The sequence below is a fragment of the Pseudorca crassidens genome, chromosome 3, assembly GCF_039906515.1.
Source record: "Pseudorca crassidens isolate mPseCra1 chromosome 3, mPseCra1.hap1, whole genome shotgun sequence".
Taxonomy (NCBI): domain Eukaryota; kingdom Metazoa; phylum Chordata; class Mammalia; order Artiodactyla; family Delphinidae; genus Pseudorca; species Pseudorca crassidens.
The window spans coordinates 171,520,528-171,540,426 of record NC_090298.1 but is presented as its reverse complement, the minus strand read 5'-3'; the positions used below and the strand labels follow the sequence as shown (position 1 = coordinate 171,540,426).

Sequence of the window (19,899 nt, the reverse complement as noted above, 5' to 3'; positions counted from 1 at the left end):
AAGGCTCTGTGCCTGTCCTCCCTGCCCCCTGCCCAGGGCTCTGAGAACAACAGTCTCTGTGGAGCAACCTGCTTCCAAGTCCTTCAGTGACCACGAAGGACTGGGAATGGGCTGGGCTGCCAGGGAGCCTGGGCATCAAACACCTGAGCTCAGCCCTGGGGGCTGATGTGAGGGCAGGGGCTGGGGGGTGGGCAGTGAGCAGATGGGCCTCCAGCTGGCATTCAGTCTGGGCCCCGCACCTGGGGAAAGGCCTCACCCTCTCGGTCCTGACCTGCCCGCTTGGGAACCCTGTGGCCCACCAGCCCGAGGCCTGTGGCCCCTGCAACGGACTGCCCAGAACACAGCTGGGGTGCCAACGCCACACCTGGATTTTGCACGGGGACCATCTGGGGGCTCGGTGCGGGGGAAGACGAGCAGCCCCCAGGCCCCGACACGCCACTTCCATATCCATCGAGAGGTGCCCGGACGGAAGGCCGGCTGTGCTCCTTTTCGAGCCCCAGGTAATTCATACGAACAGCCCTCCTAGCCACGGGGCACCCACCCACCGGCTCTGGGCCAGCGACCAGCCCAGAACACAGAAGGCACAGAAGTGGGTGCAGGGAGCTGAGCCAGTGCTGCAGAAAGGCAGACACCACAGCCTGGTCCACAGCCGACTGGCCCAGGGTGGGTGAGAACGGGCGGGCAGGCTGAGGGGAGGACAGAGCGTGGCACGGCCTGCCCGCCTGGGCCCCAGGGAGAAGGTCAGGGCGCTGCCCGCGCCCTCGCTCCGCTGCCTGGCGTCCTTTGTGGGGACAAAGGGCCGGAGGCAGGGCTCCCGAGGAGCTCAAAGGCCAGGGAAGGACACACAGGACGGTCCAGCCCACCCTACCGCTCCAGTGGTGCAGCACCCTCTCTGAATTCCTACTGCCACCAAAAAACCCTCCTAAGGCCTTTGGGAAGAACTGCTAGGACCCAGGAAGACAGCCCCTTGCTGTGGCCCAGACTTCACGAACTGCCGGCGACCAGAGGGAGCCAGCCGGCCGGCCGTGAGCAGGACAGGGCACGGGGACAGGGCCAGCCATGGCCGGGCTCCCCACAGCTGTGCCCACCGCCAGAACCAGCTCCCGCCAATCACAGCCCCCGACATGCCAAACAGTGACGGGCGAGAGGCCGGCAGGAGACTGACACCCCATCACTGGAGAGCCGGCCCGGCGAGGGTGGGGGGGCCATCCCCGTCTGAACTCACCCCACAGCTCAGCCGTCTCCCAGTGACCCAGACACGTCACCAGCGGAGAGCAGCCTTCAACGGCCCCAGGGCCGAACCCGACCAAGGTCAGAACTCCCGCCAGAGTGATGGCCCCCATGCCACTCCTGTGGTGGAAGGGATGGCAGTCAGAGACCCGGACTGGAGCCTTTTTTTTAATGCCTCCGTTTCAAAGAACCGTGTTTTAACCAGGAAAGCTCCCCAGGAAGGGGCTGTATTAGTGCAACAAGTGGGAGCCTTGACGCCAGGCTCTCTAGACACATCCAGGTGGAGACTTTTGGCCCAGGCCGGCCGCCGGGGACTCAGGGGCTGGGGGGACACGCGGCCCCTCCCCTGCCCCGGCGGGGCGCTAAGGCACCCGGCCCACTGGGGTGGGCAGAACCCTGTGCCGTCAGCAGGCTGGCGGCTCGCAGTCCTCAACCTGCAGCCCTTTGCTCAGGAGGAAGGCGTCCTGCTTGGGGTCCCGACCCAGGAAGAGCCTTAACATGACGCTGGCGTCCTGGGACCCGCCCGGCCTCAGGATGCAGCTTCTGTAGTCCATGCCCACCTGCCGAAAGGGGGCGGGGCTGCAGGAGGGTGGAGTATCCCCACCCCTGGCTCCAGGGGCCAGCAGCATCCAAGGGAAGGGATCTGGGGGTGTGGGTGTGGCCACCTCTGCTGTGGCTGAACAAAGGGCAGGGGAGCAGGAGGACCAGGGCAGGGTCCTCAGGGCCGGGCAGGCCCAGGCGGGTGGCACAGGCATCTAGGCCCAGGCCGAGGACCGCGGTCTTGGTCTGCGCAGCAGGCCGGCCTCTCACCTTGCCACTCAGGACGCCCTCCTGCTTGAAGCGTGTGTGGAACATGTCCGCGGAGTACACCTCACTCCACAGGTAGCCATAGTACTGGGCGTCGTAGCCGCCTGCCAGGTGGCCGAAGGTCGCGGGCATGTTGGTCCCTGGGACACACGTGGAGAGGCTCCTGCCCGGCCCCCTGGCCCCTCAGTGCCCCTTCCCGAGAGCGGGGCCCTCAAAGCAGCCCTGTCTGAGACCCCTGCCACTAGAGGGAGACTTGGCCCAACACTTCAAGAAAACAGGGACCTTGCGGGCAACTCAGTGGAGGGACACAAATAAATCTTTGCCCACTTTCTGCTGAAGCTCACGAGGGTTCACCTCTAAGCCTCTTACAAGGTCAGCTGCCGAGGCTCCGAGGGATGAATCAGGGCTCGCCCTCCGCCACGGGGAGAGCGCGGATTAAAGCACTCACGAGGGAGTGAACCCGTGTCCACACCGACATGCACGTGCAAACCTGTGGACGCGTTCCGTCCGGGGTATGAAGCCCTCTCCTGCCCCTTCCAGGCTCTCCAGAAAGCACCTGCTGAGACGCCCACCCCACCCTTGGCCTCCACGGGCCACAGCGGGAGGGACCAGCCCAAGAACCGAGGCGGGAAGAGGCCAGAGGTCCGAGGGCCTCGGCCGGAGGGTGTTGGTCGGTCCCCCTTCACACACCACTAGACGATCTTCCTGACCCGGGCAGTGGCCGCCACCCCAACCCCTAAGGTGGGCCTGCCTCGCGCGTGGCTACCTGGCGTGGCTGGGACCCCGAGGATCTCCTGGGAGAGGCGAGCATACTCCTCGGCTGGGTCTGCGGCCGTCTGCGTGTGCAGGGCCTGGTCCACCTTGGCCAGGACGATCTGGCGCAGGTTGAAGAGGCCTGGGGGGCAGGAGGAAGGAGACGTGGGACTGGCTCTGTGTCCAGGCCGCCCTCTCCAGCCAGGCGGTCTGGGAGCCCCCTTCCCTTCCCTTGGCCCGGCCGCACCTGTGTTGGCCTGCCGGGACTTGATGAGTTTGTCCAGCAGCTCCTGGGGGACGGCGCTGCCCGTGCGGTAGTGCTGGGACATCCTGAGCAGTGGCTCCACCTCCCACACCCAGTTCTCCAGCATCTGCGAAGGTGCCTCCACGAAGTCCCGCTCCACGTGTGTCCCACTGAACATGGCGAACTCGGCCTGCAAGGCAGGCTGTGGAGCTGCAGGAGGGCCCACCCCGGACCCCAGACCTGCCCGGAACACAGGGGTGCAGAGAGCCCGCCACCCCGTGGATCACCGCACCCCCTCCCCACCCATGGAACCAACACTCTCCAGCCAAAGCCCCGCACCCAGGAGGCAAAGGTGCGGACACGGCGCAACTGGATGGCGGCCGTTGGCAGTCGCTCTTTGCTCCTCTTTCGTGCCTGAAATCCTTCCTGAATACACGGCGCCTGACGCAGTGTGGCTGGAACCCAGGCCCGGCAGGTGTGGGTCCACACGAGCCCAGTGACCCCGGCATGTCCTTCCCAGGCCCCAGGGAGCAGGGCAGACGCTGCCTCCTCACTCCTGGGTCACTTGACCCCCAACTTCCGGTTCCAGCCCCAATTGCAAACAAGCGTCCTTCTCACGGTCTGCTGAATGCTCCAATGTGTGCATTTTTGTGTTTCTGGGGTGATTTCTCTGCTCAACATGGCTCCGAGCATAGAGCTGAAGTGTTGGCTGGTGTCCCAAGTGCAGGAGGGCGGTGACGTGCTCACAGGGGCAGTGCGTGTGTCAGATGAGCTTCCTTCAGGCGAGGGTTACAACCCCGCTGTGAGTGAATCAACAATTGCTATCAGACCAGGTGTCTTTAAACAGAAACACACATCACATGTGGCTGCGTGGGGATCGGTGGTGACAACGTGGTGACAGAGGGTGACCCCCAGCCTCACACCACAGACAACACTCCACCATAGTGGACAACAACAAAATTAAAGGTTTGATTACAAAACTTCTAGGCAGAAAAGGCAGAAGAAACTAGGCAGGAGAAACTCAGTACCTCGGGTTAGAGAAGAATTTTTTCCATAGGACACAAAACGTGCAAGAAAACAGTTAATAGACTGAACTTCAAAGTCAAAACCTTCTGCTCGTAAACATACCAGTAATAAGAGGTCCCTCCACACACGGGGACATCCCTCAGCCACACAGGGGTGAAGCCCTGACACTCACTACCACGTGGATGGACCCTGAGAACACGATGCTCAGTGAGAGAAGCCAGACACAGAAGGACACACAGGATGCGACTCCACTAATGGGAAACGTCCAGAACAGGTAGATCCAGAGTCAGAGAGTGGGTTCCTGGTTGTCACGGGCTGGGGAGGGAGTGATAGCTAAGGGCATGTGGGACACTTTCGGGGTGATGGAAATGTTCCAAAACATGGCAGTAGTGACGGCTGCACAGCTCAGTGAACTGTCCCCACGTGCTCCGGTGCAGCCTGTGACAGCATCGCTCTCGGGACGGAGGGCTGACCGCAGGAAGACTGAGCGAGCAGTGGGTCCTGGGCCCGGCCGCTCAGCTGGGGGCCCCATGTGGGGAAGTCACTGGGACTTGCTGAGCCTCCACCGAGACTGGCAGCAGCCCCAGGGCCTCACTGGGTGCGGCGTTCCCGGCCCCAGAGCCTTCCCTCTGGTTCTCATCACTGGCTATCACCAGACTTGCAGGCAACGTTCCTTTCTTTCTTCTTTTTTAAAGGCAACTCTTGAGTACATGTATTTAACATGTAGGGAACCAGCCCTGACACCTTGATCAGTGGCTTCCAGCCTCCAGAGCCTCCAGGACATCCATTTCCGTTGTTTACGTGCTCAGTGAGTGGGGTTTGATGATGGAAGCTGACACCGAGGGCGTCGCCACGTCCGGGGTGACGTCAGCTGAAGAATCCCGCGGCGAGGACATGCCTGAGGACCACGCGCGCCCGGGCCCTCCCCCGCTCCTGCCCGCAGCCCAGCGCCCCGCACCCACCTGGGAGCAGAGCTGGTGCATCACGTGCCCAAACTCGTGGAAGTAGGTCTCCACCTCATCGTGCTGCAACAGGGAGGGTGCGTCGGGCGTGGGCTTGGTGAAGTTGGCCACCATGGCCGCGATGGCGATCTGGCGGCTCCCGTCCTGTCGCAGGCAGCCCGGCTGCAGGCCGAAGCAGGCCGCATGCCCGTACTTCCCTTCCCTGGGGAGGGACGCGGGGTGAGGCCCAGCTTCTGCAGAGGATCCCCGGCCCATGGCCGACACGTTCCCCCAAGCACACACCGAGGGTAGAGGTCCAGGTAGAACTTGCCGATGACCTTGCCCGAGGCCGTGTCCCGGACCGTGTAGAGCGTCACATCTTCGTGCCACACGGTGGCGCCCTCCTCCAGGTCGAAGGTCAGCCCCAGCAGCTCCTGGTAGATGCCCAGCAGCCCGCGCGTGACCACCTGCATGGGGAAGTACTCCTTGAGCAGGTTCTGGTCCACGCGGTAGCGCGTCTCCTCCACCTGGTTCATGTAGTAGCGCATGTCCCAGGCGTTGATGCGCCCGTCAAAGTGCAGGCCCCGCCTCTGGCACTCGGCCTCCTTTAGCTCCAGGATCACGGCCCGTTCCTGCTCCCCGAGGGGCTTCAGCTTCTGGGCCAGCTCATCTGCGGGCAGAGGAGAGAGGCTCGGCTACGTCCCTGGGGCGGCTCCCAACCCTACGCCCCCAACCCTACGCCCCTCGAGGCAGAATGAAGGGTCTGGGAAGGTGACCCCCAGGCTGACACAGTGGGGTCTCAGGCAGCACCGCGTCCAGTCCAGGTCCGCCTGACCCCGCTCCCCACTGGGCCCCAGGGGGAGGCAGGGTTACCTAGGAAAGTGGCCACCACCTGGCTGGTCTTGGCCATGTTCATCTCCAGCACGTAGTCGGCATGCGTGCTGAACCCCAGCAGGCGGGACTTCTGGGCCCGCAGGCTCACCAGCTCCCCAAGGATCGCGCAGTTCTCCTGGAACCCAGAGACGGCCGGCGCTGGGGACCATGGGCCATGCCCTCCCCGTGGGGCCCCGGGCCAGGTCTCTGCAGGTGGACAGGGCTCTCAGGCCGCTGGCGCGCACAGCCAATACCCCTCCCTCCTCCTCCTGGCCCAGATTTCTAGACACTTTGGTGCTGTCCTACCATGTGGTCTTTATAAACAGGTCCTTCGGAACCAGAAAGGTCGTGAACCGTGATGGGCTCTAAGGCCAAGGGCGGGAAGCAATGTGGCCAGGCTCTCCAGGAGCCACCAAGGGGCCTCCCCAGGCTCAACAATACAAACATGGCTACTGTGCAGACAGCAGCTCATCCCCACGGCGCCCGAACACCCAGCCCCTGGACGGTGAGACACCTGTTGCTGCAGGTGGCCCGTGGCTGGCTGCTGAGGCCCGGCCCCAGGCGTATGCCACCTTCTCTGGGGCCACCTCTCCGGTTCTGCGGTGGGGTTCTCCTGGGAGCCCCCAGTCACCACAGGACCAACGTGGCCTGTCTGCAGGCCGAGAAGGCGGGGACACAGGACTGTCCCCCGTGCCCCCCGCATCCCCTGCGAGGCCGAGCGAGCACCAGTGGTGTCTGCGGGGAAGATGAAGGGCTCATGCACAGCCCCCATCTACTGAAGATGCTAAATGGGAGAAGCACAGACTGCAGCCACATGCAGTATGGACCAAACACAAGTGTCCTTGCAGAACCCGATGTCTGAATGTCAAGGCCGTGCCCGGGCCACAGCGAGAAAGCCCAGCCCACATGCTAGGCACAGAGAGGGGATGGGGGGGACCTCTGCGAATCCGAGCTCCTCGGGCATCTGGCAACACCCGAGAGGGAGAGGACCTGAGGCTAAGGCTCGAGAGCGAGGGAGCAGAAGCACGAGCTCAGGAAGAGGCTCAGACCCCTGCCCCGGGGAGCCTGGGGGACGGAGGCAGACCCCCGGACACCTGCTAGGGGCGGAGCGAGCTCGTGGGCCCCTCCGGGCACTGAGCCGGCAGAGGTGGGCTCCTCACCCGCTTGCACCGACAGTTGAAGGCCTCCTCCACCTTCCTCCTGGTTTCAGGCACGTGGCATTTCTTCAGGAGGGGGAAGTAGTGCGGGTACTTGAGGGTGACCTTCAACTTCTCATCCTCGGTCTTCTCCAGCGAGTTCAGGAAATCCTCAGGGAGCCCTCCTGTGGAAGCCAAATCGGGGAGCTCTGAAAGGACCCGTGGGCTGCCCGACCCAGGTGGGAAGGGAGGGCGTCCCTCCCGCGTGGGAAGTGAGGAACGGGAGCCAGCAGGGAGCACAGTGCCCGGTGCGGCCTACCCAAACGCCCACTTCCCACCTCTGCACCCAAAGGAGCCACGTCAAGGGCTCTCCCGCCTCAGACAGCTGCTGCTCTCCTCATCAGGACGCCCTCGGGGAGGAAAAGCTATGTTCAGCTCCACCCAGGCCAGCCTGCACCTGAAGACGGCGTTCACCCCGGGACAGCGCCCACCCCGGGACAGCGTCCACCCCGGGACGGTGTCCACCCCAGGACAGGCTCCAGCCTGGGACAGCGTCCACCCCGGGACAGTGTCCACCCTGGGACGGCGTCCGCCCCGGGACAGGCTCCAGCCCGGGACGGCGTCCACCCCGGGATGGCATGGGCTGCCGTCTCCTCTGTGTCCTTTCTGGGTGGATGGCACCAGTGGAAGGCAGAACCCGCCAGGCAGCCCTGACTGGGCGGTGCCCCCGCCCCATCCCAGCTGTCAGCACTGCTGCAATGGCTGGCCTCCAACCTGGCCTGTCCTCTTAGCATGGAGACCCGGGTACATCGCCCTCAGACTAAAACCTCCAGGGACCTGTGCCTCACAGCCTGGGCGATGCAAGGCCACCGCCCCTCATGCCCCAGCCTCGCCACCCAGCTCAGCCCTGGGGCCTGGGAGCTGAGGGAGGGGTGGAGGAACCCTAGAGGATCCCCCTCAGGTGGGCCGTCTCGGCAGGCCCCAACAGGTGTGCCCGTGACGCTAACCCTAACCCAACAAGAAACAGCTGAGGGAGAGCCACCCTCGCCCCGAACCGGCTCTTCCTCCCTACTGGGACTGGAAGACCCTGTGACTCTCTCTCAGCCTCACACTTACCCAGGAGCCGGTTCTCACTGTTGGACAAGGTGGTGAAAGCATGGAAGGGGTGCCACGAGGCGAATCCCTAGTTGCTCGACCTGAGCTGAAGGCACTGGTAGGCACTCGTGGATGTGTGTCTGCACGCGTGTGTGCACACAGCTCTCGTCAGCTGAGGGGGCCTAGAAGCAATAGCTCCCAGCATCTGGGCGCACACCCAGCAGCCAGACCTTCGTTCTGACTATCCCGCCAGGGCCAGGCCGGGCTGGGCCAGGGAGAGGACAAAGTGAGCCCGGCCCACCCTGTGTCAAATAGCAGGTGCTTGAAGAATCACAGGGACACGTCCACTTGAGGGGCTCTTCGAGGCCACACTGGGACAATGAGCATCTAAGTAAGTGATGACAGCAGGGGACCGCACCCCACCAGGAAGACCAGGACCTAGAAGCCCACACATACAAAGACACTGGTCAGCAAGTACTGGGGGGTGGGGTGAGGCGGGGGGGTGAGTTCTGACTTACAAGAAGATACAAACTAAGAGATTACACAGGACTAGTGGGTGGAAACAAATGAGAGGAACCAACCTCCAAGCTTCTCTGGAGAAATGACTGACTATGAACGGAGAATGGCGCCTTTACAGAGAAGACGCCTAGAGGAAATTGCCTTAGGACTGAGATTTAGGGAAAGAAACCAAAGTGTTATGTGTGTGTATGACTCTCTCTCGAGAGGGGGAGGGAGGGGGATGGAGAGAGGGAGGGAGGGAGAGGGGGAGAGGGAGGGAGGGGAAGGGAGGGAGAGGGAAGGAGGGGGAGGGAGGGAGGGAGAGGGATGGAGGTAGAGAAAGAGAGGGAGGGAGGGGGAGGGAGAGGGAGAGAGGGAGAGAGAGGGAGGACAGAAAGCAGGGAGAAAACAGAGAAAGAACACACCATCTATGTTTCTGTAAAATGACACCAGGGATCCTTCCACAACCGGAGAAAATAACCCAGCGAGGCTCCTGCTCAGCTGGAACTGAAACTGCAGACGGGGTCAAACCCCACCAGGCTGGCCACACGTGTCCAGCCGCCACCCCAGCCCTGTGAGACGGGTCACCAGGGCTCTGAATGTCTGCTCCATGGAGCTGGGGTTCACCCTCTCGCCCGGGAGGCTGGGCCATGACAGTAGGGCCCCTGGGCTGGACAGATGGGGGGAAAGCAGCCCCGCAGGACAGCTTGTGCCAGCAGATTCAGCTGCCAGTTTCCAGAGGCCTGGGATCACCCTTTGGCCCGTGAACCCCAGGAGCCACGTGGGTCTTGCTGCCCAGGACAGGGGGTTGGGGACCAGAAGTTAGGGCAGCAGAGGTTGGCGTGATGGACCTGAAAAACCTGCCTGGGTCAGCGTGCATCCGTGGGTGTCCCCAAAACCCACCCGCCCAGAGGCGAACGAGGTGTCACATCTTATGCAACAGCCTGTTACACAGAACTGGTGAGGATGCTCAGCCCCATCTGAACCCCGGGCAGAGCTGACAGGCCGCTGCCCACCTGGCCTAGATTTTGCAAAACTATCAGCGTGGGCAAGACGGAAGCAAGTTTGTAAAAGGCTGAGGAACCGATCAGCAGGGAAGGAGCCTGGAGAGACAGGAACTAAATGCAATGCTTGAGGCCTGGCTCAAGCCAGATGGGGCCAGAAACGTGAAGACTGCCATCAGGACGGCTTGGGGGACCGCTCCACGCTCTGCTTCCCGAGGGCTGCCTGCACCCGGGGACTCAGGAGGCACCCTTGCTCCTAGAGACATGTCCGGAGGCCCTGGCGCAGGAACAGCACACACGGCATCCACGTAGGGAGGCCGGGCCCGGGGAGCACACGGGGTCTCCCTGGTGCTATTCTTGCCACTTCCCTACAGGTGTGAAGTTTTCAAAATAAAGCATTCGAGGAAGAGGGCAGAAGTTGCAAAAGCCGCCCAGGCCCCAGCCCTTCAAGACCCCACGCCGGGTCAGGCTGGGGAGGACCCTGTGAGATTAAAGAAACATCACAGAGAGCAGGGTGGGGGTGGGGTCTTGGGGGACAACTCCCTTTGAGGCAGAATCTCGGTAGACAGACCGCAACCGCCCCCAAGGAAGGATCCAGAACATTGGGACCCAAACACTCTGAGCACCCCAGCGGAAGAAGGCCCTCCCGGGGGCCAGGGGCACACAGACGCCTCTCCACCACCGTGCGGGGCCCGCACGCACCCAACTCCTCGCGCGTGAATGGCAGGAAGGTGGTGTCCTCGTTCAGGTTCTTGTTGAAGTCGATGCACAGGAGACTCAGCTTCTTCTTGATGCTCTTGATTTTCTGAAGGAAGAAGACGGCCGTGAGATCGGGGGGCGGGGGCACGGAGGGGGGTTAAGGCAGAAGAGGCGGATGAGAGGAGGGAGATGGGAGAGAAAGGGCCTCGGGTCCTAACTGTTAGGACCCTCCTCAGGAGTTACCCCAAGGTGACAGCCTAAGCTTCAGCCATTTCAACGGAGCTAAGTTTCTGCCCCTTCAGGGTCTATCTGGTTTTCAGAAACAGGGAGAAATGGACCTGCCTGGGGGAGGGAGCAACGTGGGGTGCAGAGGAAGGCACCGGCTCCCTGGGGCCCCTGCCGGGCCAGCAGCAGGCGGGGCGCCTCGAGGACCTGCCCAGGCTGCACCCCCTGCCCGGCCCAGGACTCAGTGCGCCCGCCCCGCTCCCGGGCTGAACAGCCATGCCTGTCGGAGGACAGGAGGGGCGCTGGGGGAGCGTGCCCGCTGGCTCTGCCAGGAGCAGGGGCTCGTCGGGCACGCCTGGCTCAGAAGCAGCCCGAGGGACGCCGGGCATTTGCGGGCAGCAGGCGCCGTGCCAGACACTGGCCGCCCTGCAGCCTCACGGCCCCATGGGCCACGACTGGGCAGGAGCACAGGGCGCCCTGGGAGGGCGGGGCGGCACTGAGGACCCCGCCCCGTGCCAGCAGGCCGCCTCTCCTGGGCGCCCTCCTCCCCGGGCGTCCCCGTGGTCCCTACGGCCAGTGGCTCTCAAGCGTCAAGGCAGTCTGCGCAGCCCCAGCGTGCACACCCTCGCCTCCCCCAGCCTCGAAGCTCCACGCGCCTGCCGCTCCGCAGGACTTCGGGGCCCCCGCGCCCGGCCCACCCTGGAAGCTGGAGTCCCACAGTCCTCCGAGTCCCGGTTTCCTCCACCACAAGGCACAGCACCGGCAGAAGTGGGACAGCGTTTTTCTTGAGTAACGAGAACTGCCGCTGAGCCCTGGGTCGGGCCTGGTACCTGCATTAACCGCTTCTGTCACTTTCTGACGCAAACCAGCCAGCGCAGGGATGCACCCCAGCCCCTTCTGTACGGAGCTCCCACACTCGGGGCCACCGTCCCCCTGCGCTCATCGTAGGCCCGGAGCCCCGGGTCATTCTAGCCGATCCTGAGCTGCTCCTACCGGGGACCCACACCTCAGGCTCCAGTCCCCAGCCACCCCTCCCCTCCTTGCTGCTGAACCCTCGTGCTCCCGGGAGGCCCTAGGTGATGAGGCGGGCCCCTGCCCAGAACCGCGACTGACAAGCTCTTTCCTCATCTGCTGGCCTCACTGTTCTCTGTCCTCCACACAAACCGACACGGTCAGCGCTCACGACCACCTGTGAGGGGGTCCTCCGGTCACGCACATTGCAGAGGGTGAACAGGGACAATGGGGTCCAGTGACCAGCCTCCGGGGACCCAGCCGGTTGGTGGCAGAGCTGGGTCTGATCCTGGAGGTCAAGACGCGTGCAGCCACGGCGCTACACACCCCCCACCGAGGTGACGCGCTCGACCATCGGTGGCTCGCCGTGCCCGCCCCCCTCCCCACCCCACGAGGCTGCCTCCCGGGAGGGGCCGGGCTGCCCATCGCCCGCCTGGCCAGGGCGCTGCAGGGACCCCGTCCTGCTGGACCAGGGGTGGGAAGAGCTGAGGGCTCTGGGGTCCACGTTGGGGGCAGAGGGGTGTCAGGTAACTGGGAGGACCTGAAGGGACAGGCCCCGGGGGGCTGGGCCCACTGGGAACCTGCGTGGCCACAGGGCTCAGCCCAGAGAGGAGGGAGGGGGTGAAGGCGGACGAGCTCGTCAACCTCCCACCACCCCCAGCCTCCGTGCCCAGCGGGATCCGCGCTGTGAATTACAGGAGAAACGCGTCGGATCTTGGCCCCCAGCCCTGGCACACAGCTCCTAAACCTAAAGCCACAGGATGGGTTGCATCTTACAGCCCCACTACCTGCCCACCTCCTGGGAGGGGAGAGGGACAGGGGTTGCAGCGTGAATCAGTGGCCCATGGCCAGCGATGTAATCGTGCTCATGGAACAAAATCTCGGTAAACTCGGGGCTCAGAGAGCTGCCGGGTGGGCGCCTGCAGGGGGCCTGGAAGCCCCGGCCCCGCCCCACGCCTCCACACCTCCTCCAGCCACCTGGCTGCTCCTTATGATAACCCGGTGGTCCGGTCCGTGGACTGGGTGCCTGTGTTCTGGGGGCCGCGCTAGCCGACGAATGGAACTCGGGGTGGGTGCGTGGGAACTCCTGACACAGCCTGTCAGCCACAAGCGCAGAGGACGACGTGGACCTGTGGCCGGCGTGGGCCAAGCCCTGACCTGCGGGCTCTGACTCCGGGTAGATGGAGTCCAAACTGAACCGTAGAAACCCGACAGTCACAGAGCTGCTGCTATGGGAGCCCCACGGGCCTGGCGTCAGGACGGAAGCTCTGTGGGAGCGGGGGCTCAGGGTGGAGTGGGCTCGGAGGAGGCGGTCCTTCCTTGAGACCCTCCCAGCAAAGCCACAGGGGGCGGGGGGCCCGGCTGAGGCGGGGCTGAGGCGGGACGCAGAAAGGGGCCCACGCCGGCCGTGCTCTGGGGAAGCCCTGTGACCCTGAGGACCGAGGGCAGAGCAGGTGCAGTGGGACTGCTGGTCCACGTGGACCTTCCCTCCTGGGGTTGAGGCGGCAGAAAGATGGGCAGAGGCAGGCACGCGGGGCCCAGGCCAGGCGCTCACCTCCTGCGTCTCCTCGGGCAGGTGGAGCCCGTTCCTCCTGCCCAGGCTTATCAGCCGCTCCAGGTACCGCGACGCCTCTGGCCTCAGCGAGTCACTCTGGACCTTCTCCTAGAACAAGATAACCAAAGTTCTGCTCGCAGCAAAACATCGAGACGGTGCCCAGTGCTGGCGAGGCAGCAGAGAACAGGGGAGTCATCGCTGGAGGCAGTGCAAGACAGTGCAGCCACTCTGGAAAGGAGTTGGCCAGTTTCCTAGAAAGCAAAACTTCCTAACAAAGCAGCCATCACAGGACTCGGCAACCGCAGTCATGGGCACTTACCCCAGAGAAATGGAGACTGAAGTCCGCACAGAAGCTGTACACAAATGCTCGCCTGACTGGGAAGAGCCCCAGACCGAAAGCCGCTGGGGACCTTCCCAGGGCAGCGGATGACACGGGCAGTTGTGTCAACGTCAGGAGCCTGCTGGGACGCTGACTTTACTTTCACAAAAGGTGACATTGGGGAAAACGGGGCCAAGTAGCCGGGACCACTCTGAATCATTTCTTACAACTGCACGTGAACCTACGATTAATTCTGTCAGTGAAAATGTCTGTTAAAAGCAGCACTGCCTGCGCTTTCAGAGGCCCCCGCCCTGTGTCTGCACAAAGCACCCAGGGGCCTCCCCTGGTCCCGAGGGATACGCATCAGCGGGTTCTAAGAACCACCCACCAGACACGTGAGAAGTATCTGTGGTCCCCCCGACACAGGCAGCAGTGCTCGGCCGGCTGCACGGAGCACCCACAGGAAGGCAGGAAGTGCACACACGTGTTACTCGTCCCTCACCTCACGTTGGAGACTGGGCATCCCCTCTAGGTGTGCCCAGCAAGGTCGGGAAAGTGAGGTGACGGGTGGACCCGGGAAGGCATTTTATGCTTCCTCTCCTCCCTCCCACTCGTCTTTGTCACGTTTCTAACGTCGTCTGCTGTGGTCCAACGGCCCCACCGTGAAACTCACCACCTTCCCCAGGCCCGGCGCACAGCCTGTGGTGCCCACTGCCCACCTGCGGGGCTGCCTCCAGCTTGACACCTCGTAAAGCCCGGGGAGCGGAACGACCCAGTCTGAAGAGGTCCCACTGCGCGCTCACCTGCAGCCAGACGATCCTCTGGTACACGTCCCGCCTCATGCTCATCTCCACGTCGAACTCGGACAGCTTCTTGTCCGCCTCCGTGCTGGCTGTCCGGATGTCCTTGGATGGGGAGACGTGCTGCGGGAAGTCAAGGATGTTCCTCTGGACTGAAACAGGGAGACGACAGGACAGGTGTGAAAACGGCCCCGGGTGGAAACGGGTGGGTGCCAGTTCCAGGCTAGAGATGGGCGCAGTTACCCCCGTCCTCGGGGACTCACATTCCAAAAGGGAAGGAACTTAGCTCAGGACACCCCAAGTCAAGAGGGACCGGAACAGGGAGTAGGATGAGACTGGAAGAGGCCAAAGGGACTCGGTGCCAGAAAAGAGCCATGGCTGCCCATGGCTACGCTGCAGCTCACCAAAGATTTTGTACTTCACGGCACACGTGTACGCTTCGTGAGACAGAACGTGTGGCAGCTGTGAAAGCACACGCTTCAGCTGAGTCACCACATGACCCGCAGACCCACCCCCAGGTGCACACCTGAGAGTAACGGAACATCCTCCACCCAAAACTTCTACACACGCCATCACAGTAGCATGATCCGTAGTAACCAAACAGTGGACACGACCCAGACGCCATCAGCAGATGACTGGACACGTGTCCCTCCACATACGGAGGCATCACTCAGCCATGAAAAGGGGTGAAGCCCCGACACTCACTGACACGTGGACGGATCCTGAGAACACGATGCTCAGTGAGAGAAGCCAGACACAGAAGGACACACAGTGTGTGATCCCATTGATGGGAAACGTCCAGAACAGGAAGATCCACAGACACAGTGGGTTAGTGTTGTCAGGGGGTGACTGCTGATGGGGTCGGGGCTTTTTTTTGGGGTGATGGAAGGCTCTGGAACTGGAGAGTGGTGAAGGTTGGATATGCTAAATACACTAAAAACCAATGACGTCTATGCTTTAAGTGGGCAGATTACGTGGTATGTGAATTCTATCTCAACACAGCAGTGTTTAAAAAAGCATATACTTTGCATGGGGGAGACCTGAATTAACATCACAGTTTGGTGGCTTCCACGGTTCCAGGCTACCGAGATGGCCCAGGTCTGGTGGGTCAGCTGCAGCGTGGAAACCTCTGCAGGGCAGTCACCGGCTCAGCTGACTAGGCCAAACACGGTGGGGCTCTGGGCGGGTCTCATGCCGGTGGCCCGAGAGCAAGCTGTGAAAAGGACAGAAACAGCCTTTCTGTCCGTTTGGGATTTGCAGGCTGTGACTGCACCGAGTATGACAACGAAACACCAGAGTGTGGGATTAGTCCAGGTGGCTGGTGTGGGGAGACGGGGCACAGGAAGGGGCGCTGGGCGGAGCTCAATCTGTGCTCAAAGAACCCGACGCCCGGCCAAGCAGAGGGGAGGGGCTCCCCGGCTGGCACGAAGCCCCCAGACGGGGCGCAGGATGAGGGGCAAGGCGGCGCGTGGCTGGGCCCCAGAGGCCACGTCGAGGGCTCCCACCTTGACCCCCAGGGCAGTGGGAAGGCACCGGAGTTGGTCGAGGGGAGTGCCATGGTCCAATTCTAGTTTTCTTTAAAATTACTCAGGTTACTGAGGGGAGATGGAAAGAAAAGGCCACAGAAGTGGAGTAGGAGACCAAATCATGTCTGGCAGGGTCCCTCCTGAGGTGGGAATTTGCATCATCCACCCTCCAGAGCCTCCTGCCACAAATGAGAGGGGAGACTGAGCCCGTCACCCCTGTCCTGCCAGAGCAGGGGACTGGGGGGCAGAGCCGGCCTGCGGCCTCTCCATCCGCTGCCTGAGCCGCAGCCCTCACCCTTGGGCCCAAGGCACACTGGGTCCCCCCAGGGCGGACCCTCTGGAGTCTAAGCCTGCAGGCCAGGGGCAAGCAGACCCTGCACGGCGAGGCGTCAGGGACATGCGAGAATCCCGCAGCTGGAATTCAGGGATTCTAGACGGTTCGCAGAAAAACAGCTGCTCTGGAGATTCGGGCCCAGGGGGCCTCCTCGGCTCAGAGTTCTCTGCCTCATCAACCTCTGCAGAGGGGGCTCTGGGAGGCGAGCTGTGTATCTGACATACAAAGGCAGCAGACAGACTGTGGAGGAGAAGAGGGAAGGACCCACAGGGTGGCGATGAGGACGCCTCAGGGTATCAGGGGACCCAGGGCGCCATGGGAGGAGAAAACCAAAGGGGACCAAGTTCAGTGGCTCAGAGAAAACAAACAGATCCCCGGGCAGGCACACGGGCAGGGGTGAGAAGGGGCTCCAGTTTCAAGGCTGGCACGTGAGCCGGCTCCCCAAGAGGAGAACTGGCAGACACTGCCTGACGCTGCCGTTCTGGGCCCTCGGGGACAGAGCAAGCTGGCCATCCCGGGCTGCCTTTCTCCACCGGGCCCCCGGGGAGGAGGTGGTGTCGCCCAGTCTGGGCAGGGCTCACCTGTGTAGGACACCTCCACGTCGGCCAGCGCCTTGAGTGTGTTCTCGTAGGACACATCTTGGAGCTCCTGGGAGCCCACGCGGTCGTACACGCGCTTGGTCTCCTCGATGAGCTCGGTGGTGAGCTCCCCGATTTGCTGGGCACTCAGATCCCACCGGAGGTAGTTCACGGCCGAGCACGGTGCCGCCACGTCCAGGGCGTCTCCTGCACAGGCTGGACCCAGAAAACAGAACCCCACACCCGGCGTGTCTGCTTCAGGCTCGGAATCAGGGTCAGAGTAACAGGCTGGGGAGAGCCCACAGTTTCCCAGAACAGATGGCGAGGCCCCAGGGCTTTCTGGGGACGCACAGGGCGATTGGTCCTCTAGAGCACAAGGTGATCCTGCCCCCAGGGGACACTGGGGGATGTCTGGGGACGTCTGTGGTTGTCACCACTAGGGAGTGATGCTCCTGCCTCAGCGGGGTCAGGCGTGCTGCTCAATACCCCACAGCAGCCAGGACCGCCCCCAGGAGAGGCCCCGCCCCCGAAGTCAGCGGTGCTGAGCGGGACATCCAGCATAGACCTGCGTTTCACTGAAAGAATAACTGCACTGCAGGGTGGTACCCCCAACCTCCCTGAATGGAACCTGGAACATCTGTATTGTATTACTTCTCTAAAAGAAGGGCAAATCCTGATTACTGTGACGTCCCTAGCCCCAGGAGTTTTTGGATACAAGACTGTGGTCCTATAACAACAGCTGTCGGGCTTCCCTGGTGGCGCAGTGGTTAAGAATCCACCTGCCAATGCAGGGGACACAGGTTTGAGTCCTGGGCCAGGAAGACTCCACATGCTGCGGAGCAACTAAGCCCGTGTGCCACAACTACTGAAGCCCGCGCGCCTAGAGCCTGTGCTCCGCAGCAAGAGAAGCCACCACAATGAGAAGCCTGCACACCGCAACAAAGAGTAGCCCCCGCTTGCCACAAATAGAGAAAGCCTACGCGCAGCAACGAAGACCCAACGCAGCCAAAAATAAATAAATAAATAAATAAATCAAAAGAAAAACAACAGCTGTCACTTGAAAAACTTCTTGTGTGTTCCAGGGTGTTTTGACCTCACTGAACTCTCAGGCAGTTCTGTACTCTGCACCCTATGTAGCTCCACTTTACAGACGGGACTCCTGAGTTTGCCATGATGCCACAGCCAGCAAGCGACAGAGGTGGGGTTCAAAGCCGGGCAGCTTACTTCCACTGATACACACTAAGTGGCGGGGGGAGCCTCTTCACTTCAATAGAGGTTCGATTTTTCTGGCCAAATGACTGCTTCAAATTAGAGAATATCTTTGCAGAACATTCTGGATTTCAAGAACTGCACAAGAGGGACTGTGAGTCTGCATTAAATCTGGTGGGAAAGAAGGGCTCCAGGAGCTCAGGAAAGGCGGGAGGTCCGAGTCGGGTGGAATTGTCGGGAAAACCTTTTGGAGGAACTAGGATTTGAAAACTTGGAGCAGGCCCATTCTTTTCATAAATATTTACTGATTGTCACCTACGTCCCAGGTCTCTGAGCTAACAATCCCGCAGCAAACAAGGCAGACAACATTCCTGCCTCCCTGAGGCCTGAATAACCATAATTATGATTATCAGCATGAATACAATTATCATCATCATCACAATGGGCTGCAGAAAGAACAGAGGGAGGATAGGTGGGCAAGAGAAAATTCCAGGAGGCACCACTCAACATCTTGGGCGATTTTCTAAAATAGAGTATGCGGGTGGCATCGCTCCCCTAAATGAAAACCAACCCTTCCATAGCGTCCCTTTGTGCTTCCCATAAAAGGGACTCCCAGCTGTGTTCCAGCTAAAATGACCTGTTGCTCCCCAAACGCCCTGCTGGTGCGCTTGCCTCCCCGCCTTTGCCTTCGCGAGTCCCACCACCTGGGACGCTCCTCCCGCAGGACAGCTGCTTCTCCCCACGGGGTCCAGGCTGAGTGAAATCCCACCTCCACCGAGAAGTCCTCCAGGACCGCCCTCCCTAAAGAAGCACCACCAGCCCCGGCACCGACGACTGCCTAAAGCCCTCGCTTAGTTTTTGCCTGTTGAACGTCCGTCTCTGGCTCTGGAACTGCGTCTAGAACTCCCTCAGAGTCCACCCAAGGGCCAGACCCATCCTCATCAAAAGCGACACGGAGTTTGCCGAATGAGTGAAGCGCTGGAAAAGTTGTTCATTCATTCGGCAACCGAGGGTTCGGGGTTCCGGGCTCGCTGACCCCCCTCCCCTGCCTGGGCCCGGGTCACTCGAGAGTCACTGGGCTCCGCTCTTAGGCCCCAGGGGCCACCCCGAGGGACGGTGCGCGCGGCTCCTGGGTCCGGCGAGCGGGGCCAACACCAATGGGCGGCCGGTACCTGCGGGGGGCTTCATGGCTGGCGGGTGTGCACCGGCGACCTCTCCCTCCACCTGGCCTGCGTCGGCGTAACAGCCGTCAGCCTCCGTCCACTCAACCGCCGAAGCCTACTGGACTGAGGTGCCCACCGCCCGCGCACCAACTGAATGCTGGGAGACGCGTGCGCCGGACGGGAGGGCGCACGCGCACCCCAGCTCCGCTCACAACCCGAGGCTGTGCACCCGAGCGCTGACTTCTCCTGAGCATGCGCTGGAACCACCCCCGCCCGTCATTGGCTCTCAGTGGTGAGAGGGCAGAGCCTTCGGGGAGGCGGGGGAGAGGCGTTTCCATGGAAACCCACACAGCTGGCACCTCGGAGCCTTCGCTAGGTTCTCTCTGCCAGTAGTTCGCTTGGGCTTCTAGCTCCTGTATTAATTTGTACTTGCCTCCTTTCTACCTTTGTTGGGTATTTGGCTAGTTTTACAAGTTATCTCCCTCACTTAAGGTCCTCCGTGGTCCCTTCCCATATCTCAGGCTCTTATCCCATTCCCAGCATCCTGGCCAGCGTCTAGCGTCTAATGAACAGAGATGGTGCGCCACATATGTTAGCTGAATCCAGTTGGTCAATTAAATTAAACACACATTCATTTAAAAAACAGAAATGTAAGCAAGTATCATTGAGAAAGCTTCAGTGAACGGATCCACGACTTCAAACAACAGGTGTTTTGGAACAGGGCAGTTACTTGACCTATATCTAGGGTTCTCGGTTAACACAAAACCTTGAACCGTCTAAAACACCCAGAAAGAAAAAGTTGCGAGAATTAAACCGGCCCCAAAACCCACCTCATTTATTTCTGAAAAAAAATGAAAATAACCCAGGGTGTTA

At 61.7% G+C, this 19,899-nt stretch overlaps 1 protein-coding gene across 6 annotated transcripts; it reads right to left on the bottom strand.

The window, feature by feature from the left end:
• Positions 1 to 1,385: 1,385 nt before the first annotated feature.
• THOP1 (thimet oligopeptidase 1) lies at positions 1,386 to 19,238 on the bottom strand. Of its 6 annotated transcripts, none has more exons than XM_067734406.1 (13): positions 19,036 to 19,236; positions 16,658 to 16,870; positions 14,220 to 14,368; positions 13,098 to 13,205; positions 10,310 to 10,412; positions 7,035 to 7,195; positions 5,875 to 6,010; positions 5,305 to 5,671; positions 5,023 to 5,224; positions 3,038 to 3,224; positions 2,804 to 2,932; positions 2,041 to 2,141; positions 1,386 to 1,790 (listed from the first exon to the last, which is right to left on the bottom strand). In XM_067734406.1, exons 1-13 carry the CDS (start codon positions 19,049 to 19,051, stop codon positions 1,635 to 1,637), a joined length of 2,028 nt encoding a protein of 675 aa, XP_067590507.1. In that variant the 5' UTR covers positions 19,052 to 19,236; the 3' UTR covers positions 1,386 to 1,634. The 6 variants fall into 6 exon arrangements, with proteins under 6 accessions (XP_067590507.1, XP_067590506.1, XP_067590509.1 ...); XM_067734405.1 differs by having other exon boundaries at positions 2,041 to 2,177; positions 19,036 to 19,234; XM_067734408.1 differs by lacking the exon at positions 19,036 to 19,236 and adding an exon at positions 15,257 to 15,429 and having other exon boundaries at positions 2,041 to 2,177; positions 16,658 to 16,797.
• Positions 19,239 to 19,899: the final 661 nt, after the last annotated feature.

Bases quoted from the DNA above. Each gene is read 5' to 3' on its own strand.
- THOP1 (XM_067734404.1), bottom strand. The intron at 10,413-13,097 runs GTGAGCGCCTGG...TTCTTCCTTCAG, and splicing joins TGCCCGAGGAGACGCAGGAG to AAAATCAAGAGCATCAAGAA. The intron at 5,672-5,874 runs GTAACCCTGCCT...CTCTGCCCGCAG, and splicing joins GGTGGTGGCCACTTTCCTAG to ATGAGCTGGCCCAGAAGCTG.